The sequence below is a fragment of the Spodoptera frugiperda genome, chromosome 20 (genome assembly GCF_023101765.2).
Source record: "Spodoptera frugiperda isolate SF20-4 chromosome 20, AGI-APGP_CSIRO_Sfru_2.0, whole genome shotgun sequence".
NCBI lineage: Eukaryota > Metazoa > Arthropoda > Insecta > Lepidoptera > Noctuidae > Spodoptera > Spodoptera frugiperda.
In genome coordinates, this window is record NC_064231.1 from 8,218,623 (window position 1) to 8,246,586 (window position 27,964).

General features: G+C 34.5%; 1 protein-coding gene and 1 long non-coding RNA gene across 3 annotated transcripts in view; one reads left to right on the plus strand and one right to left on the minus strand.

Annotated features, from left to right (window-relative positions):
- The window catches only part of LOC118280701 (cAMP-specific 3',5'-cyclic phosphodiesterase), a 548,393-nt gene that overhangs the window by 56,434 nt on the left and 463,995 nt on the right, over positions 1-27,964 (plus strand). For both annotated transcript variants that reach the window (XM_035601037.2, XM_050701297.1), the window contains exons 2-3: positions 14,830-15,248; positions 23,005-23,170. In XM_035601037.2, coding sequence (XP_035456930.2) covers positions 15,071-15,248; positions 23,005-23,170 — 344 coding nt within the window. In that variant the 5' untranslated portion in view covers positions 14,830-15,070. The remainder of the gene's footprint in view (positions 1-14,829; positions 15,249-23,004; positions 23,171-27,964) is intronic.
- The window catches only part of LOC126911937 (uncharacterized), a 257,179-nt gene that overhangs the window by 37,260 nt on the left and 191,955 nt on the right, over positions 1-27,964 (minus strand). The window lies entirely within an intron of this gene.

A 27,964-nucleotide genomic window follows, 5' to 3' on the forward strand; every position in this document is an offset into this window, starting at 1 on the left:
ATGGTGGTCATCAAAGATGATTGCGTAAGATTATGATGAGGAATATTCGCGGGGATCATATTTTTGTTTCCTTTTCCTTATTATTAAGTACATGAAATATTTGGTCGTGTTACCGTTTTTCCTGTCTTCTGTAATATTTTCGAGTATTTTGTCAAGTTGACGGCTGAAGTGATATTGTGTTGCTTTTTGTTTTAATTCAAGGTGACTTTCAAGTGTGGCTTGTGGTCTTTTAGTGAATGTGCCTCGATTTTTATAATGATTTGTTGTTTATTTTCCTTCTTTTATTACATCGGTTGTTTAATAGACATCTACGAGTGTCATACGATAAGGAAACCTCAGAGTCTTAAACTAGAAATAGGTAAATGTAAATGTTATGTCAACAGTAAGTGTATGCAAAATACAAGTTAAACATACCGTACTAGTTGTGAAACTGCTAGGAGAATTCATATTTCACTCTATGTTACCTTAGTAAAGATTTTGATGTGGAATGTTTCATATGTATATGGCACTTTATAAACAACTTTATACAAATATATAAGGTTTTCTTAAATTATCTGCCACGTTTTTAATGGGAAGTAGTATTTTTATTGAAAACTAGCTAATTCAATTTGAGAACATAAAGATTTTAAATAAAGATTGACTCTACTCTGCATAAAGTTGCTCAAAATACGCGCTATGTTATTCACTGTTTTTGCCGCTTTGTCAACAAACAATTGATAGCAATTGTATTCATTGACGAAGCGACAGAAACAGTGAAAGAGATAGCTTTTTCATAACAAACTCTTATGTAAATTTTTATGTATTAAAACCACATATCAATCATAATCAATAAAGCCGTGGCAGCTACTTTTAAAGCTCTTTATATAAATGAAAACAAATCACTGTTTACAAACATTTTGCTATATATGTATATCTGCTTATATGGTACAAACCATTCAAATATTTCCCCAAAATTCCTTCAGTCGATAAACCTGAACGCTCGCTTCGTGAATATTATTTCACTTGAGTACACATTTCTCTATACCTTACGAACACAAAATGATTTTCTGAAAGGAAAAACGTAAAAACTAATGTAAGGACTAGATATGGAATAAATGGAGCTTTTTATAAAGATTTTCCACGGCCTCGTGTGTTGAGTCTTCGCAGTTGCGATGGTTGAGCAAGGGGTCGTGATCACGTGAATCACTAAAGGAGATAGTGTCTTTAAAAAATAAATAAGATTTTTCGAAAATATCGTAGAATTAGCAGGGCGTCTGTAAGTGAAAACAGAGTTAGTTAATTTACGGGACTTATAACATAACTGTTATAAGGTAGGTATAACATTCAGAAGGTCAACCTTATCGGCGATAAAAAATACCTTTTTTTTTGAGTATGGAAAATCATCCTATGACTTCTCCCATATTGGGCGAGGCGAGAAGGAGTGTTACGCTTACTTAAAAACCACCCCGTTCCTACACCTGCTTTCTCAGCCAGAGCCCCGGTAACCCGATAAGCAATTCGCCGCATTAAAAGTACCTATGTTTATATGTATGTATGTAGGTACGATACATTTCATAAAGCTTTACTTGCCTCCGTAGTGTGTAAGATAAAAGGTACACTGTCATCATTAATCATCATTACAATAAGCCCTTAAACGTCACGTGGACATGTCTCCACAATGAGTGATCGGATTCATCTCTTACAATCAGTCATCATTTTGTCTTGTTAAAGGATTAAAGACTGAAAATGTTATAATACTTTGGAATATTGTAAATAGGTCAATAAATTGTGGAGCAAAAATTTACTTATCTTGTTTTAAAGTTGCTGCTTTATATTAAAGATTTTTGAAATAACTGTCACACGTTTGGGTATCTAAAAAAAATAAACTTTATGAGTTTATTCATTACTTTTTTTATGAGACATGCCGGTAATCGAGCAGACGTAGGTATGCTCATGTCGTTTTAAAGTTAGAATGCTTTAGATTAAAGATTCTTTCAAATGACTGTCACACGTTTGGGTATCTAAAAAAAATAAACTTTATGAGTTTATTCATTACTTACTTTACTAACCGCCGTACTCAGAGTCATTTAATGGTTATTTAACACAGTCCTTAGCAATTGTTTTGGAACAAATCGTTACTAAAGAATAGTTTAAGTAATCATTAAATGTCTCTGAGTGCGTCAGTAAGCACTTAAGTAGTCACCTTGTATCTTACTTGCTAGTCATTAAGACTTTAATTTTACGCAATTGGCAGTCAGTCCGACTGATCAGCCAATAAGTCAATAGTGGTTATCTAACTTCCTACAGGTACCTAAACAACCAAAATTAGACCTTAAAAATCTATCTTCATTCTCAGAAATACGACCTTTTACTACTACAAACTTTTTGTATACCTACCGTTGTTAGAAAATGACCTAATGTTGGCCCAATTTACTTGATGACTGTCCATTATGGAAACACGAAGGAACTTATGAGACTAGACAAGTAGTAATGGAATCTTGCATCTTTGTATTCCTTGCATACGTTCGTGGTGTGTTGGAAAAGCTTGTTTCCTGGATAATATTTTGTTCTGGAAAGAGATATATGCAATAGCATACATTCTCTTTAAAAATATTAGACTGTTTGGTGTTCTGAAACCGGCAAAACGACAAATTAAAAATGTTATGTACATAAATCATCGCATCGTACTTTAAGAGTAGAGGGAAGGCTTTTTTTGGTGTAATTTGGACAGGTTTACTTTTAGAGCTAATATTTAATTTGGTACCTAAAAACCACGAGTTTGGTATCTACCAAACATTATTGTATGTTCTCAAATGAAACTTGTTCTATATACAAAGTATCTTTGTATGATTTCAAACAAACATAGAAGAGACACATAGTTACAAATTCTCGTTCGAAAGGTTTAGAAACAAAATTCTCTATATTATTGGTCTTGAAACATTTCGTCAACAGAACTATATAAAACTTGACAAAACACCTTTTGTCACATCTCGTAGGGTTTCCAGAACAAAGATGAAAGACGAATACCTAGGTAAGCTTGACAATATTACTTGGAAACTTTGCAAATATTCGGATTCCGTTTCTCGTTCACGAACTAAAGCTGGAAATACTTCGGAACCAGAGTAAATAAGTACGTATCGCGATGTAAAATTCTTTCTATCATTCGTTTTATTTTGTGTACAGACACTCCAAGTATCTCCCCTTTTGGGTAAACAACACACCCGTTCGTTACAAACAATTTCCACAAGGAGTCACGCTGCGTCTTAACTTATGATCTTTATCTATTATACCTTCATATTTACTTTATTAAATGTCAGCTTATAATAGACCATATTTACGGCCAGTGGGAGGTCCTGTCGTGTTTGTTTCTACCAATACCATTTGACCGTAATTGCCTTTAGAGTATTTTCTTTATACCCATGTATGATAACTGTGGGCTTCTCGCGAAACTTTCTGCCTCGCACAGCAAAACTGTGGAATGAGTTGTCGTCTGCGGTATTTCCGAACTGACATTCAAACCTTCAAGAAAAGAGTATACTCCTTTTTAAAAGGCCGGCAACGCAACTGTGACTCCTTTGGTGTTGCGGGTGTCCATGGGCAACGCTGATCGCTTACCATCAGGTGACTCGTCTGCTCGTTTGCCTCCTATTCCATAAAAAAAGGATAGAGAAGACTCAGCCAAAGTAATCTTATACAACCTTTTCTCCAAGCTACTCTAATGGCTTTTAAATTTTACCTATAAATCCTGAAATGTATGTCGGAATTTGTCTAATGACGAGGATCATAAGTTTGTGTTTCAAGCGTCTTGTTGAGAATCCATAATTAAATGTTCGTTCCGCAATTATATTTATATGTAAGATCTTTAAATGAAAAACATTGAAGTATACAAGACAAAGCTGTCAGAACATGTCGTGGATGTGAAGTAATTAGAAAAGGAAACGTGCGACATTTAATTCTAATTAAATGTACACATGACTACAAATTCTGCTATACAAACCAGTTTATCGTGGTCTCGCTTTGTATGATCTGTTCGTACACAAGACTGTCAGTTTATACCGGTTTTGCACTGCTTAGTGTGTAGCTGTGTATGTTACCTACGCACTCAAATTAGAATTATTCTCCTCAAGTTAATTAAGCTGCTTAATTTTAAATTGTTGTCGGTTACGTTGGGTGTTACATGGTTTTTGAATGAATGTTTTCAATTAAATGGTTTGTAAGGAAAACATACACCTTTTCAAAGCGGCTCATTGTTTAGAGGTCTGAATTGCCATGACAAATATACCACAAAACGTTAATAGAGAAAAGCTCTACTAGTTTCAAGTCATAGAGGGACTCTTCATCATGAGCAGCGTGCGCTGACGCGATGACGTCACCCAGCCTACGGAGAACGTAGACAATTTAGTATATCTCACGATAGATATTATCAAAATACGACAAACATGTGCTTCATTGCCTGGTCATACTAACTAGTTGGAATTTCGCACGAACATTATATCTTCAAAAAATAAAACAAATTAAAGACAACAATGCCTCTCATACTGTGTATAAGATACACATTTATTATTTACTAACCTAAAGAAAATACCAAGCTAAACGAAAACTATTATTCAATAATAATATCTCCTCGTTATTTTTTCAAATAACTTTCTTTGTATTTTATAGGACTTTACAAATACAAAGAAACAATTTATTTTTGTTTGGCTACAAATATTTTCTCTAAAAGTGGGTAGGTACGCAAAATAATTTCGTTGAAGCGGCCGAATAAGTTTGGTTCAGTAATCATTTTCTCGTCAGCACGCGGGGAGGACGGACGTCTTTCTTAAAATAGTCCAGTAAACAGGAGGTTAATGAGAAAACTTGGAGGAAAGTCGGTGGATGTAGATGGGTACGGTACATAAAGCAGCGTCCGGTGTGAAGTCGCGTGTCACACGCTATGTTGTATCGTTGATCTTATATGTTCTAGGTTTAGCTACAGCTCAGGTACTGAGCAGTCGATAAGCTGAGCACGAACGATAGTGTCTAGATAGTGTAGCAAATAAGAGTTGCAGTGTCTTTGCACTTCGACAATAGGAGTATTGCAATCGTACACATGTATCGAGCAATCAAGACCGCCGTTGTCTAACTAGAATGAGTCTTAATAAACAGCAACTAAAGCAAAATATGATTTTCATTACCTATTCTACACACAATTAATTTAATTGCATTGCCCTCTCTCCAACTAAACCCATGGAATCATGATCCAATATTCAGCATACCTGTTAAATTTCAGAAACCTTTCTATTAGAAAATATATTAGACGACAAGTGTCATTTGAATAGGCCATCTATCAATATCATCTAAACAGTTTAGACAGAATTTAAATTTAAAATTCTTCTTATTCCAAGTTTAGTAACGTAGACACAAGGCAATAAATTATTGGCAAAAAAGTAGATTAGGTAAACCAATTCAGTCTTCGAAAGTTGTGAGACGTATTTTTAGTATGCGAAGTTTTGGTAAAAAGATTGCTTTCATTTGAATCTTTTTTAAAATATAGTGTGATAGATTTATTGCCACCCTTATTGACGAGTATGCAAGAAGAGATTGATGATTGTAGATGAAGCGAAAGAGGTTTTTTTTTAATCATGCAATGATTTGTCCCACCTTAGGCGAGGCGAGAGGGAGTATCAGACTCTTACTGACTAAAAACCACCCCGTTCCTACTCCTGCCTTTCAAGCCATAGCCCCGGTAACTCGCTAGGCAGTCCGCAGCTCAGCGAATTTTAGCGTTTTATTCTCTGTGCCCGCCCCAATGGGCCCACAGGCATGATAATGTGTGTGTGTATGTGACAGAGATATATGTTGATATATACCTCAGTATATGATAATCTTTTAAAACTGCATAGTCCCTCATAGTTTATGCAAAGGCACGTACTAACGAGATACCCTTTTAAAATGTTTGTACCTCACATTTATCTACATAAGGATAATAAGGAACATTTTTGGAGTATCTCCATTTCTATGTATGAAGACCTACATAATTAAAAACTTTATTTCAGAAAGAGTTAGGTTGAATTTTGTTTGTTTTGTCACCTATACAGTATTATTTTCAGTTTTCAGTTTTGGTATTACAATATTTTTGGGGAGTCCGTTGATTTCTATTTCTCCGTCCGTTTCTAAAAAATAATAATTACATACTGTGTCAAAATTTTTATAATTATAGTATACAATTGCATGCTGTGACAAAAATTTAATAACTATAGTATATAAAGTTTATTTGTTTCAATTCTCCGACGAAAAGGAGCTTTATTTTTATTTAAAAACTAATCTATCTTATAGAGTAAAAAATTTAATGCGAAGTTCAAAGTTTTTTTCCAAAAGCAGGTCTCGACCTCATTAACCCAATTACACTGGAATCTGGATATCGTTGTTCACCAGTAAACCCATTGTGATAATCAAGGAAGATTTAAAATCACTGCAAAATTATGTTTTTTTTTAAATTAAAAATAATAATGACTGTAATCCATTTAATGCTCCATTTAATTACAAATGCTCTTTTCAAACTGACGGATTTAAGGAAAATCGTTGTATAGCATTTATCTATAGCTAAAATGAAAGAGGAATTTTATTTTCTGCAGTATGTTTTTTGAAATAAAATCTCTTTGGAAAAATGTATGTTATTGTGCAATTACAATGCGAACAGAAATAAAAATGAAACATCGAAATGTATACACATAACTTCTGAACAACACTGCACAATATAGGATAATTCCATTTTTATGCGTGCAAATAAATCTGCATGCGAAGCTTTTGTGGGTTATTTTATTGCGAATTGTTTCCCTCTATATTGTACCATCACTTGATATATTTAGTCTATGACACACTCACTTAAGGTTCCTGTGTTCCAGAGAAGATAATCTCACACCTATTTGGTTGCAATAACATAGCGCCTTTTAGTACTCAGCGATAGATACCGACCTACGTACCTATTACGTATACCTACATACTCCCTCCTCGTTCCGAGTTAAGCCTTAATAAAAGTGTCGTTTAAAACCTCCCATAAAGTCAGATACTTACAGACTACAGACCCTTTGTCTGATCGCAATTTCAGCCTCTCATCAATCGCACTCTCCAAGTTATTAACGCTAATGACAACAATCATAAACTTATACGTTTACGTTAAGAGAACTAAGTACACAAGCCTCTAGTCCAAAGCAAAACTTTAGCAATAATAACTAACTTTGAACGACAACAGTTTTCTATTCCAGACTAGTCGAGTCGAATAAAATTCCACCACAGCAAAATTGATTTTCAACTTTGTTTGAAACAATGGGAACAAAATATACGGTCGTAATAAAGTTTGATGGGGTCACAAGTATTGTGAGTATCGTTGAGGTTTTGGCTCCACTAAATTGATTATACTAGTGGTATGTAAATATATTGAATCTATTCTGAATAACCGACGTCTCAAGGTCAAAGCAAATGACTACGATTTTGTTGGCAAAGTTTCCTAGCAGAATAAGTATATTTATTCGGCACTATACTCGTAGATCCGATTTTTATTTATAACGGATAATGACGGGTTCTAATAAAAATAATTTGACGAAAAACAAGTCACTGAATACATTCAATGAGTCTATTTTTATTAGTACTGTTCTGACTTTCGTTGACACAGTTTTAGTGTCACTGCAGTAAATTAAAACATAATATAAATGATGGAAGATATAAATTAAGGCCAGTAACATACCTCCATCACTGTCAGGCTTAACTTGAACATAGTGCTACGTCATAATTATCAACAATACCAGGCGTCTAGCTTTTACATTAATTGTAAGATCATAGGCTCCAGCCTTAAGCCTATAAGTAATTCTTAAAAGCTTTTGTTCTTGTAACAACTTATATTCATCTCTTTCGAATGTGCCTTTGATGCAACTGCTAAGCTGTAGTCCCAGGCAAGAAAAACACCATTTCGGTGATTCCCCAAAGGGGAGAAAATATTTAATTCATTTGTTGCCCCCTCGGCCCGGAATACAGGATGATGATTTCGAAATCCGAAATTCGGTGCCAAAATCGGAACCCAAAATTCTACTCTCGGACTCGCAAATTCAATATTTATATCGTAGTAAATACTGAGCATAGTAGAATTATTCTTGGTGCACAATTTCCATCAATACTCTTACCTACAAAGGCCTGTATGTTGGTACTATGTAAGTGTTATACGAGTATACCATAGCTTTTGTTCTACAGTAACTGCTCCGTGAAGATCCCATTCCATACAATACATTCATTTGAATCGACTCTGCACAATACAGTTCATGGAAAACTATCGTTAAATTTTAAGCGAAGCAATTAACTCTTTGTTTCACTGATTGCTTCCATTTTATTTGGTTTTCAAGGTTAGGTAGTGCATTTACTTTGTTTTCATGTTCGTCGTTATTTTGATGTGTTCACTACATTCTTTTGCTAACTGCCGTACTCAGACACATTTAATGATTACTTAAACTATTTCTTAATTACGATCTTGTTCTAAAAACAATTATTGCGAAGACTGGGTTACTATGACTCTGAGCACGGCGGTATCTGAGATAAATAATGCCTTAGAATACCCAGATCATTCTGATATAAAGCTTGAATGTGCCAGGATAATTTTTTAATATCATTGTTACCTATTAATAAATCATTTCAAAGACTCGCTTAAAAAATATTCATGAAATTGTTAACTGGATTAACTTCCATTATTTGAGTTACCTTTTGAAATTTGACCGCGTTACTGCGTGAAAGGGATTTTTAAAGAAGGAAAGTCGTGGTTCAAACATAATTTACGGAAAATGCCATCTAGGTAGATACTTTTACTTGATGGATTAGGGGATGGGAAGTGTTGCGTCGCGAATGTTTTGGGTATAAAATCACACCTGGTTTCTTTGAAGATGAAAATATACTTTTATTTAATCTTATAATCTTTGATCTCTTATTGGTTTGCTGATCTTTAATGAAGTGATTCGTCCATCTTTTTATACACATGAGTGTCTTTTTTGAGGGGTAATATCATCGAATGACTATTCTTGCCTTGGGCGAGGCGAGAGGCAGTGTCAGAGTTTTACTGACTAAAAACCAAGCTGTTACTACTCCTGCTTTTTGAGCCGGAGCCCCGGTAACCCGCTAGGCAGTCCGCAGCTCCATGTGAGCATTATTGATGGAGAATTCTGTTTTACGTTTAGTTCGTTTTGGAAGAAAGCAACGCGCCTGTGACTCTTCTGGAGTTGTAGGTGTCCATTTGCGGCATATATCGCTTACCATCAGATGATCCGTCTGTGCATTTGCCCCTATTCGACTTTGTTATAATTATGTGTTACTTTTTCATAATAATGTTACAAAATACATTTCAATGCTTTTTTCATTTACGATACTTTTCAGGTTTCTACATAAGTTGTTGACAATATAGAAAGTTGATACTTTCATAATATTTTCGAACTGTTTGTTTGGCAGTTACTAAAGCAATTAGCGTTGAGAGCAGGTCACAGTGGGGCTTCACTTTCCGTGTTAGTTTGTACCCTTTTTGTAGGGTTTACATTTCAAGTTCTTACTTAGAAACTGGACTTGGTTCACCAGTTTCCTCAGTTTGATAGACCCAACGAAAGAGAGAGTAATTGCATAAGGTTATTTATTACACTGTTAAATTGCAGTTCTAAATATTAGCAGCTTATTTGTTTATAACATTAAGAAAATTATATTGAAAATGGAAGTGTGATTGAAGTTGATATTGTTGATTTTGAAGTAAAAAAAAATATTTTTAACAATAGAATATACAATAACAAACTCGATTTGACAACACTTCTTTATGCTTGTATTTGTATATCACTTTAGACTAAGCTATGTTTTTATTTAATTTGACTTTAATCCAAATAACTTATGTAAACACATTTCTCGCATTTGTCAGCGCTAAAATTACACCATATTTTATAGAAAATTTAGAAATATGAGCCTTTGTGGACACTATTTCACTACTAAAATTATCTCAGATGAAAATGATACAAAGTTGAACAAATATTTATCATTTTTATGAGCTATTTGTATTATTTTTTATTTGCAAACTAATTTTAATCTAGCAACACTCAATAAATACGTCAATTTAAAAAGTTTTCGCAATTTGTATTTCGAATTTTATTTTTTTAGTTTGCCTTTGCTTGATTATTTATTGTTGTTTACATAATTGGGTTTCATTTTAAATTACTATACTCAAATATGCACAGAAAATGATTTTCAAATGAGCTAGCTATTCACTCAAAACTTTTCTTCAAACTTACTAACGACGCTGTTGTATACTATTTTTCCAAACAAATCAGGTAATTGGTAGGGACTCTGCTACAAGGAAAATGTAGTGTTAAATAATAATAGAGGATGTGCCCAATTTTAGTACAAATGTGGGTCAACTATCGAACGGAAATGTGTTACCAAAATACTCATACCTATTGAATGTTTAAGTAGTGTTTCTACTATTTTTAGATTCGTTCCAATAGTCCCCTGTACTTTAGATACATATGAAATGTATGTAGGTATGTAAAGATATATATTATTTAATGTGAATGCCACATAGTACATTAATCCTTACTTAGTTTCATGTAATTATCGCTTTTTCATCAATTTTCCATACGAAAAAATTCAACATTTTAAAAATGAAAATGTGACTTTCCAAAAGGCAACCAATTATGTCGCAAATACTTTTCGTGAAAGCGTCGAAGTAATTAAATTAATTGTGTGTAAAAAAGTATACATGGGTTGGCAACACGAAGGCTGGTGGCGGGTGTCTCGAGTGCGACGCGACGGTCGCTGCCCCGACCGACCGTTAACCCCTCAAATGCAGTGCTACCTGCAATATGTAACCCTATTAGCTATTTTCCGGGACCGCCTGCCAAGCTATTTTCGTCTTTATACCCTAAGACAAGCCTCTCAAGATATAGGTCGCGGAATAATGAATTGAGATCTTTCTTCTCTGAGATTTGGTGAAATAACTCTGTAGTGCCTGTAGTAAAGTATGAGATTGCTGCCATATTTTTATAGCTTTTCATACGATGAGAAGACGTACTTCTAGAATAACGAGCGAAGTAATGAGTACGATAATGAGCAAAATAAGAAACGAACGAAGAACAAATATTTGTCAATTTCGCTTTGTCGTTTTACTTGTGAATCTAGTTTGTAGTTAAAGAAATAGTTTTCTTAGCCGGTCTTACTGCTGGCCTCAGAGATATTTGATGGTTACTCATAGTATTCCTTAGTACGGATTTTGTACCAAAACAATTGCTAAGGACTGGATTAAGTAACCATTAAATGACTCTGAGTACGGTGGTTAGACTTTCTTAATCTATATAAGGAAGTCTAGTTTAAGTATAGATAAGATTTTGAATTACATTTTTTTTTTAAATGTATTGAGTTTTTATAAATAGTTGAAAATTTGAGATATTATTAAAAGACGTAACGTTATGTTATTTACTTATTAATAAACAGTTTTTGTATTAATATAATAATTTTATAATACAAATACTGTCATATTTATTATATTTTCATCTCAAACTAAGTTTAAAGTCAAAACAATAGTGAAGCATACCGTGTATAAAGTTGAATTGAATTGGACTTATTCCACTCCACAACTTTAAGTAGTTCAGAAGTTCATCAAATACCTGGACAGGGCTATTTTCGAGATGAAACCTAGACTAGAGGTACTTTGAAAGACATATAATAGGTAATTATATTTTGAGAACTATTGCGAACTTTTTAGTTTTTTTTTTATGTAACCGAACATACGGATTGGGGTTTAGGAATTTAAGTGTTGTTGGGGAATCAGGGATTGGGAAGATTGGGACGAGGGGTAATTGAGCCACCCGTAACCTCACTCACACAACAAAACACAACGCAAGCTTTGTTTCACGTCGGTTTTCTGTGAGGACGTGGTATCACTCCGGTCGAGCCGGCCCATTCGTACTGAAGCATGGCTCTCTCACACTGAAACTTTAAAATTGATCATAAAACCTACTTTTATACTTAGACTGACTCAGATATCAACTTGTTATCCCTTACTCTGCTCTCTCAGCATATAATATTCCTTGTGCTAATGTATGGAGTCTGGAATTTTGCCCGGCATTTGGCAATATGCTCCCCCATATGTCATGGAGCTGGCAAAATTGGATGTTAACACCTTTACCTAGAGGAATATGAAATATCTATTTACAGGTTATGATTTATTGAATGTTATTTATCAGTCCCACGAAATAGGGGTGAATGAACCTTTTTCCTTGCAATGGGTATAATTTCAAATTCCGTACCTATTATTGAAAAATGTTTGATAAGCCATAAAGTTCGGACGCGGAAATCGGACCTGATCGAGGCCCGTCCCTATCACCCATTCGATCAACGTTAGCATCGTTTGTCTAATTTGCTTGACTGCTAAATTTCAATTTTCAGACAATTAAATTTCAGTGTAGCGAGTTCGATTCCCGCATGGAACCACGGTCACGGTCGGGTCTGGGTGTTATATGTATGTATGTGAAATTGTATGTTTGTAAACGCACCCACGACACAGGAGGAAATTACAACGTTAAAAAAGATTATCACATTTAAATTACTTCTTATTATAATACTATCTAGATTTCTCTCATATTTGTCGAGGACAGAAGTGTCTCTATCAAAATCAATTAGTAGGTGACATAGGCTTGGCGTTAATAGTCAGCTTATTAATTCATACATACAAATGAATTCATTATGACGACTACATTTATGAAATTATATGCTGAACTCAGTATTTAAGTTCAGAAATTGGCATTGAAATAGAGAATCAACTTTATTTTAGGACGTATACAATTTACGGTTTCATTATCGGAATAATCGAAACTATGATGTCAGAATTCTTCTGAGCTTACGAGCCTATAATTAACATCAGCAAAAGCCCGTGTCAGTTCATTACTGGACTGTGAGCTACTTTACTGTTCATCATAGAAAGAAGTGTTGTGAAATTGTGTTTGGTTATAGTCATCTCTAGTGCAATGGAACAATAGGTTCTCCGTTTTCGTAAAAAATACAAGACCCACTTTTACTATCACGCGCAGCCTTACTCGACGTTTCTGCGTCAGCGATCGCTGCTCATGATTAAGAGTCCCTCTATGACTCGAAACTAGTAGAGCTTATTCTCCAAATATTTACGTGAGTAAAACGTGATTTGTAGTTAATTTAGTATGTCTTACGATAGTTATTATAAAAAAAACCTACTTTTATAATGTAAAACTTTTTACTGTGTAAAATTCTTGCAACTAACTGACAGAGTTTTGATTATTATTCTAAGAAAACAGTGTTAATATCTTTAGACAGGCACGTAGGCTTTTATTTCATAAATTGATGGTGCCCCAGTGCCTCAGGTGTAAATTCTATTTAAGTAATGAAGTTTATGTCGGAGGTTAAACCGATCGATGATGCGACAAGGTGCGAAAATATAAAGCTTATTGCTTGCCAAGTTTGTCTGAGAATAATAACAAAATATTTGATATACCTTGTATTCATTGTTTGGCCGCAGGCGTCACAACTTTTCTATTAATTTTGTCAGAGAATTAGGTACCAGTTGTTTTGGGTTTAAAAACGAAGTTAACGACAGCGAAATATTCAGAAGGGTTGAGTTGAAAACTTTGCGAGAACTGATGTTTCTAACTCACTTGATGTTTCAAACGATAAACAATTAGAAGACAAATCAACTCGTTAATAAAATATGGGATTCATTTCATGATAAAGGCTTAGAATGTTTTATGAACTGTGATTTAGGTGAAATAAGTATTCACTTAAATACTTCACTCCTTCTTCTTCTTTCTACTTTACGTCACTTCTTTGTGATTAAGATGGGGATACTTAGGTATATCCTATCATAACTTAATGTTGGAGCATTATTCTGTGTCATTGCCGCATACATACATAACTTAACGCCTGTCTCCCATAGGGGTAGGCAGAGACAATGGACCGCCAATTGCTATGAATCTTACATACCTCTTTCGCTTCCTCAACAGTCATCAGTCTTTTCATACATGTACTTTCAACTTGGCCCTTCTTTAATATATCGCCAATCTGGCCTCTATATGTTTGTCGCCCTCTACCTACGGCCCCATTGCCGCATTGGTCGTCTGAATATTTAGAAATTTGAAATTATCTATTCATTTTACGGCAATTTCTCACAACCACGGTCTTAGGACAGGACCAAACGTGAACCTAAAATGTATTTGTATTAAGAGAACATTTTGGTAGTCCGACTTGTAATTTATTACTTATTTTATTTATAAAGGCAATGTTTATTTACACGTTTGTGGTTTTAGGCTAAAGTTGTCGCTTATAATTTACCGACCGAAGGACTAATTTATTTCTGTGGCAGCCTTTTTACAACTTTGAAAAGATTATTTTGAATCTTAATGAGATTTATACTAAAGCTAAACAAGCAAACAAGTACGTGAATAACTGTGAAAGTAAAAACATGCCAATTTCAACTGAATTCATGAATTGACTAATGCTCGCTATACACCTTCCTACCTGCTTGTAGATGCGTAGAGTAGGCCTCGTCTTTGTGAAATTTCTCTGTCAATTTCGAAATAATTCAATTTCTCTGTAAATGATCGTATATTATGTTAATACAAGTAATCTTACCATATTGTGATTTCGATTACTAATTTTCTTTATGAGAAAAAAAACATTACTACGTATTGGAACAAGACTGTTAACTCAATTATCAAATATTTCATCCTTAACGAAGATACGACAATTCTATGACAAAGGTCTCATAATTATTTGCCTTAATTATTTTACCATTATTCAGTAATCTACGTTATCTACATAATGACTGGTTTGTTTCAGGTCCCTATTCGCTGCTGACGTTGGAAAAAACAGAAGCCATTCGTAATTTTGAATTGTGATAGTGAAGTGAATAACAGAAAGCCTCTTTGGTGATTTACTTAAAAAAGGAGTGCAGTTTAGTGAAGTTTCGTCGTCGAAAATAAAAAAAAAGATATATTTTTTTAAAGTGAGAATTTAACTTCAGTTCGAATTTTGAAAACAGTGAGAAGTTTGTGAACGTAGGGAGTGAACGAAAATAGTGATGTCTGCGTGTGTAGTGGAAGAAGGTAGGGAGGAGGGCGGTGGCGCATGCGCGCTAGAGGCCGGGCCTAGCATGGATCGCGACGAACTGCCGGAACGCCCGCGCAGGGAAGTGTTGCTAAGTGCGCGGGGCCGACGCGCATGCTCCGAACAGGGACCACATCCAAGTCTCAATTTGCGTAAGTTATTTATTTGTACTTATTCCTGTGTCATTTATCTGATGAGCTTTTTAACGGATTTTCAACTTTATCCTTTTGTGATAGATATCATAATCTATTGAAGGTAAACAGATTAGTAGTAGTCGATGTTTGGTGTCAGGATACATATAGAGTCCGGTTGAAATGTCTAGAAAAAGAAAAATTAAAATCAATCGCAAAAGTTTGCAAATCAATGTTTGTGTTCTTCTGTTATTTTAAGTAAACAAACATGGCATGTGTTTGTTTATCTCTCTATGTTACATTGTATTTTTCATATTCTGCAATAAAAGTAATTCTTGTCTCGTAAACTTCTAAGCACTTAATAGGATTTCGTAATTAATCAAACGTTGCGCGTTGTTGTGACTTCAAAATAAATATTACTCAAGGCAAATAAACAATTTCGCTTCAAATAAAATACCTTGTATAAGGAATTATTTTCCTTGAAATTACAATCAATTCAAATTGTAATAATATTATTATACCTATTTCCTGTAATCCAAGACTTGATTGAAGGCATGATTACGTCTACCTAACTACGTCTATGTCCATGGGCGGCGCTGATCGCTCACATCCCTTAGTATGAGTTTGCTTTACGTTAACGAAACCAAAACGAGAGCGCGTTCGGCGCTCTAATTGGCCGGCGCGACTGGACCAACCAATCAGAGGGCAGCACACACTCTCGTTTCGTTTTCGTTCAACGTAAAACAAACTCGTACTAAGCCCTCAGGTGAACCGTCTGCTCGTTTGCTCCCTATTCTATATAAAAAAAAAACTTGACCACGAGTCATTAATGGAATTAACTAGTAATAAAGTCCTATTGTTTTATGGTCTGTCTGTAAACCTTAATCATATTAGCAAGACCATAACAGTGACGTCATTAGGAGTTTAGTGCCGAAGTATAATTGTCTATTTTGGTGTCTTTCTATTAGTTATTTGTTATATAAGTCTTATTTTAACTACTCTCTCTCTCGTACATCTATCGGCCTGGCCGCAAACATGACAACCGCAACAGAATTCTGAATTCAATTTCCGTATCACGCTTGCAATTTGAAATTCTTGGTACCAGAACAGGTCTAGATTTGTGGCCGGGGTAGGTCATAGGTGTACATAATTGTAGCAGCCAGCGTATCTATACTAATATTATAAAGAGGAAACATTTATGTATTGTATGTTTGTAATGTTTTCACACAAATGCTACTGCCCCCAATCTTCCCAATCCCCGATTTTCCATCAATGTTAAAATTCCTAAGCCCCAAATTTTACGCCCTTAATTTTTAAGCTTACTAAGGCTCCGGCGCGAAATGCAGGAACAGGGTGGTTTTTAGTCAGTAAGAGTCTGACCCTCCCTCTTGCCTCACCCAAGGCGAAAGAAGTCATTGGATGATTTCCCCCTTAGAAAAAAAAGCCCCAAAGCCAGCAACGCACGTGTAATGCCTCTGTTGTCGCGAGCGTCCATGGGCGGCGCCTCTTGCCTATCATCAGGTCAGATCCGTCTGCCAGTTTACCGGCTTACACCATATAAAATATATGTGCGTCATATTTATTTATCTTCTTCTGAAACACCATTTGTTTGACCGATATATCAAGCAATGTCACCCATTTACCTATTATTTATTTATTACATTGACAACTGTCCCACACTCTGTATATTTGGTGTGTTAAATGACGTAACAAATCTAAAACAACTTCTTTGTTTATTTAACTATGAAGCGTCTTGCACGTGTATGCTAATTTGGTTTTTTTAGATATAACTGTAGTGTTAGCTGGGAATTCTGTGAGTCTGTTTTATTATGTACGGTACCAAATCTTCGTTCCTTATTTGTGTGAAAAGAGGTCTTTTGTTAGCAGTGGGATAGTTATAGCTTGAAGGTAATGTAATATGCTGTACGTTAGAAAGATTTGAGATTCAGCACAAATAGGTGGTTCCGATCAGAGTGATTCGCTTGCGTCATGTTTCGCCAGGTTGTGAGTCAAGTTTGACATCGAGGCTTATGGGAGACACATTTCCCTAGGCATATTCCGTAACAGGCCTTGCACCACAGGGTCTCCAGAGAGGTCAGGGAGCAGGTTTAATTAGAGGACTCAATGCCCCTTATCGGTGCTTAATAATAATAAAAAGGTGCCACCGGGGTGGTTTTAGTGAGGTACAAATCCCACACTCCCTAGTCTTTCTTCCCAAAAAGCTAGGCGTCTTTTGGAGGTTGCCCCCGTCATAACCGTTTTGAGTCAGGTTACTAGAACCTTAAAGTACTCAAAACATCAGGTGTTACCTGTGTCCATGGTTGTATTCGTTGCATGAAACCAATACGTGTTAGTCTGATACACGCATATGACGTCTGAAACACACAATACACAAGGGAAAAGCTAATTGTGATTGAAAATGTCCAAGTCGATCTATTTGTAAAACGTTAAATATTTTTAATATCATGATAATAACTTTGTAATTTAAGAAAACAAGTAGACACTAAATACCTAACCAATTAATGATTTGTAAAACATACAGTGAATTCACTATTCCCTGTGTTTATGATGTCATGTTCAAATGACAGGGTTGACATTTGAAAAATGTGTTTACGTTAAATCTGGCAATCATTGGATTGGATTAACTTTTTTTTTTGTATAGAATGCCAATATTTTTTTCTCATCTCATGTTTTATAAAAACGTCGATTGACAGTTGTTAGTAAAATTACGCGTTTTATTTTTCAGTGAAAAGTTGAATTCGACGAATTTTATTTGTTGAAAAATAAATTCGTCACTATGTCATTAGTCTTATGTAATTATATATGAGCCTAATGCCATATCTATACTAATCTATACTAATATTATTAATATTATAAAGATGAAGAGTTTGTTTGTTTGTTTGAACGCGCTAATCTCAGAAACTACTGGTCCGATTTGAATATTTTTTTGTGTTGGATTTGAATATTTTTTCGTAATTATCGAGGAAGGTTATAGGCTAAATCATCACTTTACGATCAATAGCACAGCGGGCGAAGCCGCACAAAAATAACTAGTATTGTATAAAGTTGGTTAAAGCCCATGGAATGCCAATTCGAAATTTCCATGCTTAGCCTGAATCGGAATTAAGCACGAAACTTCTAGTCTTCTAACATTAAAAAACATTAAAACAGTTTTAATTTGTCCGTATTTCATAGTTCACAATTATCTACACTCAACGTAGTCTATGATTTACCCAGTAGACCCACTGAGGTAGAAATGTGAGAAATATCATTAATTGATTGTTACCATGGAAACGGGAAATGAATTCCTAGCGAGTTGTTCGTGTCTTAATGAATGGAGAGTATTTTCCATTAGGCTGGTGTTTATTGAAATAAAATGTCGATCCATCAACTTATTGTGCCCAGGGGATTTGAGATTGAAACATCAGATTAAATTGTTGCTGGGAGATGAAATATGTTACTAGTGGAGTTTTTACGTTGCAATTATTTTTTATACGTGGAAATAAATATAAATCGTTCAGTGATTTTTTTTTATTATAACTTTCGTGAATTACATACTAAATTAATTATTATTTTATGTTGAGGAACTCAACTAGTTTCAAGCCATGCTAGAGGTTATATTTCGATTCTTGTGTCGCGGAATAGTGCTCATGAATATGAGCCCTCGCATGGCAGAAATTAGTCGAGTTCAAGTAAGCCGATAACATAATAATGAATGTTTTTTTGTTTGTACTAATGACAGAATATCGAGTTTAGGTCTACATTGACAGTCAGAAACTCTTGGTTCGACTTCAAAATAAGGTAAAGAGATTACCTAAAACTGTGTTCATCTCAGCACGGTTATGTAAACAGTGAAAGCAATTTTATCAACATAAGTTTATGTATCGACTGAACACTCAATATTGTGAAAATTATTAAGCGATTGACACTTTTAGGGTAGAAAATGACTTTTATCCCGACGACATAAGCAATACCACGAGCGGGAAATTGGTTGATTAATCTATTTTATAACACGCACAACGACACGCCTTTATCACCGAAGGGGTAGGCAGAGATGAACATTACGGCACGTAATGGCGCTATACAATGTACACTCACTTTTCACCATTTGTGTTATACGTCACATGTAATAGGGGGTGAGCCTATTGCCATATACTGGGCAGCTGAGAGATTTTGGATAATCCGAAAAAAACCCGAGTAATGCTTTGCCCGACTCGGGAATCGAACCCGAGATCGACCAACGAAACAGTCTATTTTATAATATTTTTGGTAACATTTGCATTTTATAATTCTGCTTGATCGTTTCAACAGAAGTGCGAGCGTGTAAATATGAGCTAAGTTATTCTAATAAAACCTGGCTATAAAGCAGGTTCAAATGTGGAAACTTGGCTAATTTGCATGTAAAAAGCGATGAAAAGCTTGACATGCAGATCAATACCCTCTAAACAGGCCACGACTTGATTATACTGTGTTGGCACAAACCTTTCCGTCACTCTTTTTCATTTAATGACGTCACGAACTTTATAGGTGCCTGATGTGATTCGCTGAGAGGAACATTAAACCTTTTTTTGAGCGCCATCTGCAAAACAAACACGTTGATAGCTAGACAAGATTAAATGTCAAAATGCCACGATGGAATGATCGTTTGAAACGGTTATTTTGTTTTGTCGTAGCCATTGTCAATGTATAGTTTACAATTTGTATTTTTCGATGTACTTACATCGACATTTCACCATTTGTGTTATAAGAAGGCTCACCACCTATTACATGACTCCTATACGACAAATGGTGAAATGTAGCTGTACATTGTATTGCGGCATTACGTGCCGTAATGTGCACCTCTGCCTTTCCCTTCGGGGATAAAAGGCGTGACGTTGCATTGCATTGTATTTTTCAATACCTACAAAGTTGATGTGACTTGAACAAGCCGTATTCAAGTAATTATAATAATCTCTAATCTCATGTCTTAATCTTCGACAACCCAATAATCTAAGGACCCAACCAACCCAACTCCAGGTCCGATTGTTTATCTCTAAACAATCTTTCCACTAGATAGATTTCCTTTAGCGATGTACCTACCAAAATGTCAATAAACTCTCAAGTAGGTACAGACAGCGTGAAACTTTGCAGACAACTTTTTGTTAGGCGGTAACAATGAGAAATATACAATCGCAATAATTGAAAAGAGTTTTGTGTGACTGCTTCGGTGTAATAAAATATTTTGAGTTCCATTCCCTGATCGAACAAAGTTTTATTGGGTTTTTCTTCTCTCATTGTGAAGTTGGTGTAGAATGAGGTTTGTAGATGGCCATGAACTTGCATTGGGTAAAAAAGATGTAGTGAAAAGGGCAACTATAATAACGACATACGGACGGACGGACGGACAGACAGACATGACGAATCTATAAGGGTTTCGTTTTTTGCTATTTGGTTACAGAACCCTAAAAAGTGTGGAAAGCGATGTATTTCTACTTTAATAGTGAAGGTATGATTAAATAGACATCTGAATAGGGTGCAAGATAAACTTTGAAAACCATATTTGCCTATTAGTATTTTATATTTTCATAAAATTTAGATTTTTCTCCTTATAACAATTAACATACATTTGTGTCGTACTCGTACATAGTCTATCATTTTAGCGGATTTTTTAAAATCAGACGTTAACTGCCATATTTAAAGTCATTTATAGATTACTTTATCCAGTAATTAGCAATTGTTTTCGATACAAAATCTTTACTAAGGAATAGTTTATGTAATCATTAAATATCTCTGCGTGCAACTGTTAGCAGTAAGAACTCCCACACCAAAATGATTCCATAGCATTGAAATTGAAAACGACACATTAACACCCTACCTTTATCTGATGCCATCGGAATCCGAACAAAGGGTATCTTCTAAATGAAATTTCCAGCCAGGACGTTTCTATTCATTTGGTTAGTGAGTGTTCAATCAAATGCTTGATAGCGCTGTGCTGGGTCGAAGGAGGTTTCTTATCATTTTGATACTGGCTGCTTTTACTATAATTGATTTAGTGTACTGACGCCAAAGGGTCGGGGCCCTGCATTTTTAATAAAAGAATACCTAATTGCTTTCCATGTATTGAGGTGAACAAGCTTTAGAATTTAAATTAGTTTAGTACGCGCATAGCGTGTGTGGCTTATGAACTATGTAAAGTAGGATTACGTCGTGTTTTTTGCTTTCACCAAGTAATATAAATTCAAATGTATTTTCTTTAGATAGGGGTACATTAGTATGGTATTACAAGATACCTCATAGTATGAGGTATCTTGTAATAGTATGCCTCATAGTATGAGGTATCTTGTAATACGAGTATACTCGCCCTTATTAAATGAGTTTCGTAATATAAATGGAAAAAATAAGTAAAGTAAATACAGTCATGATACGTACATTATAAAAACAGCGTCAAGTTACTCAAGATACGATGCCTTTTCACGTAATCTCGAGGATAGCACATTATGGAAGCGGTATAAAATATAAGATTTTCTTGAAAAGGAATTCCTTTGAATAGACCTTGATTGAATGAATCCTAAGATACTAAAAAGCCTACCTTTTTACATACATATGTATGTACGTATCAAGACTAACTTCTGTCCGCAACTTCGTTCATATGGAATAGTGTCTTTAGGTAGATTAGCTGTAGAACAAAAAAAGTTTCATTCGAATCCGTTCATTTGTTCTCAAGATTAGCGCGTGCAAACAGCAAACATATAATTTTCAAAATTTTAGCTGTTAATGGCAACAGGCTCACCCCATTACATGGGACCTATAACACAAATGGTGAAAAGTGGGTATACATTGTATAGTGGCATTACGTGCCGTAATGTGCCTATAAATTTAGTGTTAAAACAGGTCTCTAGAAATTCTAGGAAAGAATAAACTGAGTTAGTAGTAGGAAGTAAGAAGTTCAATTAAGTTTGGTCTGTCGTCAAGCATTTAAGAATTATTTGAAAGGCAAATTAAATAAATTTATAAATAGTAACGGGAGTTATTAATATTTGAGAAATGTTCGAATACGCGGATGTTGGTGCTTCTGAGTAAATATTTGGTTTTGATGAAGAAAATTAAAATTACGAAACAAACAATATGAATTAGAGTTGTCACTAGAAATTCTAGGAAAGAATAAACTGATTTGGTCGTGTAGGAAGTAAGAAGTTCAATTAAGTTTGGTCTGTCGTCAGTTGAGGTTGAAGTGGGTTCCTAATTAGATACCTACAGTAAGACGAGACACAGGATCACTGTGAACTGTGACGTAACAAGTTCTTCAAGTGCGGCCGCGGTTGTCAGGTGCTTTGATTCGTTTGTTGTATTATTTGTTTCGGCAGTTGTATTTTCTTTTTTTAATTTGCTTATACATGAATTTTAATTCAATTCAATTATATTAAGAATTTTCCATGTTAGAGTTATAGATAATGACGACAGTTCACAAGTTGATGGTAAAAATTATGATTTAGTGTAAATGATCCTGTAGATATAGTAAGAATGTGTTTTACAGCGAAGTATATATTTTAAATGTAAACTATATTTCAGAAAGAGACTGTGTACTCATTTAATTAGTCTCATACACAATACTAAAGTCATGAACATGTCTATAGAAGTACTTTGGATCAGTGTTTTGTATAACCAATATCAGTCCCACGTGGGCGCCAATACCCGTCTTAACTTTATTTTTGTGATATTCAAAGAAATCCATTTGTAATTGAATTTCTATTTAAAATATTTAAAAAATGTGTTAATAATAACCACATATGTCACACAGAACACGGCACATCACACTTGTGGGGTGCCAACAACAGTCGTCGCGGTTGGAGTCGCAAGCGCACCTCGGCGCCACAGATGAGCAACGTTCACGGGTCTATGCCGCGGGTGGCGCTAGTGTTGCGGTCTCGACGGAGCTGGCCTGTTGCCCCACAGTCATGTAGAAGGTGAGTAATTAAATGAAATAGTTATAAATAGTAAATATAGTCCATGCGTGACGAAATGAAATTATGATCATTATACAAATTGTCGAATTTTGAATTTGCGTGACTTCAGTATATTGTTATGGATAAGTCTAGAAAAACTGAAATATACTTATAGTTAAGTAATCATACATGCTATATCGTAGGCCACATCATCACTTACCACCAGACGAGATAGCGGCCAAAAGTCGACCCATCGAATATTAAAAAAAAAAAGTTACTATAAAGCTCTGTTAATAAATATTGAAATAGAGAAAGGTATACAGTGTACTAATACGATTCAAGGCGTTTTTTTATTGTTAAATGGGCCGACGTTTGGCCGCTATCTCGCCTGATGATAATGCGGCCTACGATGGAGCACGTCTGCCCATAAGCAACCTATTCACTCGGGCTTTGAAGACACCCAGGTTATACCCATCAGGAAACACAGACTCCGGCTAGGAGTTCCACTCCCTAGCAGTTCGCACAAGGAAGCTTGAAGCGAAGCGCTGGTGTTTCAACAGTGGTCTATCAACACACAGCGTACCTTATTTCCCTAATCTAACGCAATAGTTTATAAATCAGTTTAGAAACATTAGCGACATACTAGTATACGATAATATCATCCACTTAACCCTACTTAAAAGTCAAGGAGGTTGGAAGTTGCCAAGAAGGCTGGCTGGATATAGCGCTTTAGTAAGCGCTAAGTAAACACTTTCCTAAATAAGTTGTAGGTAGTATTAAATTCAGAATTTAAATGTATTGTCTTCCTTGCGATTTTAGATAAGCATTTGATAAAATCTTTAATAACACCTATTAAAAGGGTCTTTGTGTCCGTCTTGTGGATTTTTTAAAATATTAGACATACAGTACATATTTATTGTTTTTTTATGGATACAAATTCTTTTGACGATATATTGATTTAAAATGTCGCGTGACGTCACTTCTAGGTTCATTTTATACGTAGAAATTACGCATTTGCTCCCACTCCTAAACTTTGATTCGTTTTATCTAAGTATTGTTATCTTATATGACAAAATGAAAAAAAAATACGTATCTAATATTTTTTTCATTACTTAACTGATTGACTAAATAGATATAAAATTTTCGTACCCCTGTTATTGTGGCTGTTTAACATGTCCATTTTGTATATGAGTTTGTTGTCAGGTCTCGCAAAGTTCCTAATATAACTTTAGACTGAAATTAATTTATCCTTTTAACTAATTAACTGTTCAGATACAGTTGTAATATGTTTTCGATTTTGTTGTATAGTACCTATGTTAAATCTAAATACAGATTTTACGACATGACATATGAAACCGACATAAGCAAATATAATAAATGGAAATGATGTAAACATTGATAGAAATACTGTGTCTGCCAGAAGTAGATCTACCAGATGTTTCTCTTATAATAAAATATTACGCATTTCATGGGTTAGCAACAAAGTTGTCACTGTCTGTATTTATAACGTGTAAAACTAAGAATTGAGACATACTGAGTCATATTTTCCCTTTTAATTACCCCTTAAAGCTTTTAATTATATGTACCTAATGATGGTAATCATAATCATAATACATATTTAGTGCTACCGAAAATTAAGACAATCACAAGAGCACTTGGCTTTGGCTCGTCCTAACTCTCGAAATTCGAAGAAATAAGAAAAAGAATAATAATAATGTAATTCTAAACCCGGGGTGTTTCTTAAAAAAACTTTCACCGATATTTAACAAATCATTATTGTCATCCTTATTTTATTGGATTGGTTGAGAGCAATGACACGGCTTAATTTATTTAAAACCAAATTTTGTGACGCCGTTAACATTTTGTTTTTGGAGAATCAGCCATGATTCTATTGATGATGTTGATAATTTCCATGATACTCGTACCTTATTGGTTTGCTTATTAAAATTTTGGTCTTCGTCCTAACTATACATTTGGGTTTTACACCAAAAGTAAAGGCGCAAAATTGGACTGGAAAATTATGTTGACTTGTAGTATCATTAAAAATCTCCTGGGAACCATCTAGAGCAGCGTGATTATTCTCTAAACGGATATATTTTGTAAATTACGCACCTTCACACAGGAAACTCATATCCTCCAAAGAAATATGTGTTAAGGGTCATATTTATGTCTAAAAGCATTCGTATTCACGTATCTCAAACGTGCCTCATTGGCTTCAGCTCATGGTTCCTGCTTCGATTCCAAAACTGGAAAAAATAATGGGTCTTCATTAACAGCATGGAGTTTGGCATTTGGCAAAATTTTATCCATATTCAAAGAATCTGGTAGCATAATTATTAAAAAAAAAAGAATGATAAGAGCTCACCAGACAAGAGTAACCTAAGCAGGTAGTACTTAACTAGCACGTCCTCATGCGGTGCTGACAAAGTGGAGAACTTTTTAGAAACGTGTAAAGAAAAGTCAGCTCTCGCACTTACTATTTCGGCATAAATTAGCTCACACAATACTCGCTCTATGTCTGAACTGTAGGACTTTGTACTACGTGCGTAACTAAGTCTTAGAACACAAGACTGAGGTATATTCCTAATTAGTTTTTTAGTAATTTGCACACCATAAAAGTAAAATGGCGTTGCTTGACCGAAACATAATTTTCTTTAACACTACCCTAGTGGATAGCTTAGCCAAATTACATCAACTTAACTAAATCTCTAGAGTAAAACTTCCTTTAAATTACACGTGCCTCGCAATTTAAACTGTGTTTAACTCAACTAACTCTGTTTATCTATGTAATTAATTAATGTCTAAGTCAGTTGCCGCTCCATCGATTAAACTCACTGGTCCGTTGGAACCATAAATGAGAAGCAATATTAAGGCGTCAACGCTTGCCTCTATCGAGTTGACATTTTCCAATAATCTCTAAAAAGGTCAAGTAGGTGATAACGTTTTATTTATTAGTAAACGCGGCATAATTAACGCCCACTATGTTCACAGATTTATTAAGTGGGGATTTATTAAGGGTTAAGGTGAATTCTGCTTATAGGGAAGATGTGACTGTGTTTAGTTGTTCGTTGTATAAAGACTTTTCAACAAATAACTATTCCTGACAGATAATAAAAGACCTTAAAATAGTGTGTAGTAAAACTTTATTTTAACTAACAACTAAAACTGTGTGTTTGGTTGTCTGTTGTATGAAGACTGTTCAACAAATAACGATTCTTGACAGTTATAAAAGACCTTGAATTATTATGAAGTAAAACTAAATTTTCCTTCCAAAATTATGGTAACAATTTTCAAATCAAGGTAATAAGGGGATTTATTTTTCTATGATATTTAAATAAATATCACGTTTAAACAAACCTTCGATTCCTATTATTAAAAAAGTTTTAATGTGATTTTGAATTTGGAACTTAACTTTTCTATTACAGATAACAATAAAAAGGAAATTGAAATTCGTAAATTAAATTGGTTTTGAGAGAGCGATACTCACCTTGAATCTGTCGAATTTTTGAAAGGTTATTTAATAAAATATTATATTCTCATAGAAGGGTATGAATAAAGCCTACTTTTCATAGATAAATGTCGAGCTTTGATAGTATATATCGGCTGGGTACTTAAATCACCTACTAACGAGGTAACTTAATTCTTCCTTGTTGTACAAAAGGTCGATAAAAAATCTATAGGTGCTTGTAGTCTGCAACAGATACCTAGTTAGTATTATTAATTATCCAGGAGTATAATACTGAAACAAAAGGTAATACTGATACTGAAATAATAAAATAAACTCAACTATTTGATATTTGAAACAAGTCAAATCCTACAAACCGTAAGACCAACATTCCATAAACAATTCCTTCCTAAATACTCTCTTCGCAGCCTACATGTCAAGTCAACTAATGTTGACATCACTATACATATGAGACATACTATAGAGTTGTAGAGACACAATTCTTGATTGCCGTATACTATAAAATAATCATTGTAATTCAATAAAATATTAATATATCAATTCTAAGTATTAATTGTAGGTTATTAAAGAGATCCAATTATCCTAGTAATTAATATGATATTTTCGATTCATGTGTACACTGTTGTGCGAGACTAGACTGCAAACATTATTTGGACCACATAATTTTTTATACTTAATAAGTCGGCAATTGGCTACCAACTAGAATAGTAGTAAACAACGACATATTAAAAATGAAATTGACATACATATTTTGGGGTCGAAAGCTACAGCCAGACCTTACAAGCCATTAACATAAACCCTTCAAGTTAACCAGTTATTCTCCTTGTTGACATCACTATACACTTTATGCGACATACTATAGAGCTGTAGACACATCGTTCTTGATTGCCACATGCCATAAAACAATTACTGCGGGCAATGTGGTGGTTAACAACCCGACTAGAGAGGGGACAACGTCTCATACTGCGAAAGGTATTTAAATAAGATGTTTTGTCTTTGAGGTAATGTGGCTTCGTGTATTTGTGTGTTTATATACAATGGATAAGTTTTTATATGAGAATTTGGTGTATCTGTTCTTGTTTAAATATAGTCGTTAGTTTAGTTTTTTGTGCTATTTTGGGAGTGTTATTGCGAAATAAAATAAAATCAAATCTAAATAATAGGGCCCATAGTTGGAACATATTGCTGTAAAACTGTCGACCAAATTGTACACTATGGATGCATTAAAGTGATTTGATTTGATTTGAATCTTGTTACATAAATGGCTTATTAGATGCGACTTTGTTTTGATTTGTTGAATTTATATTTTAAGTAATACAGTTATGAAAAAGGAAAGAAAAATACAGAGA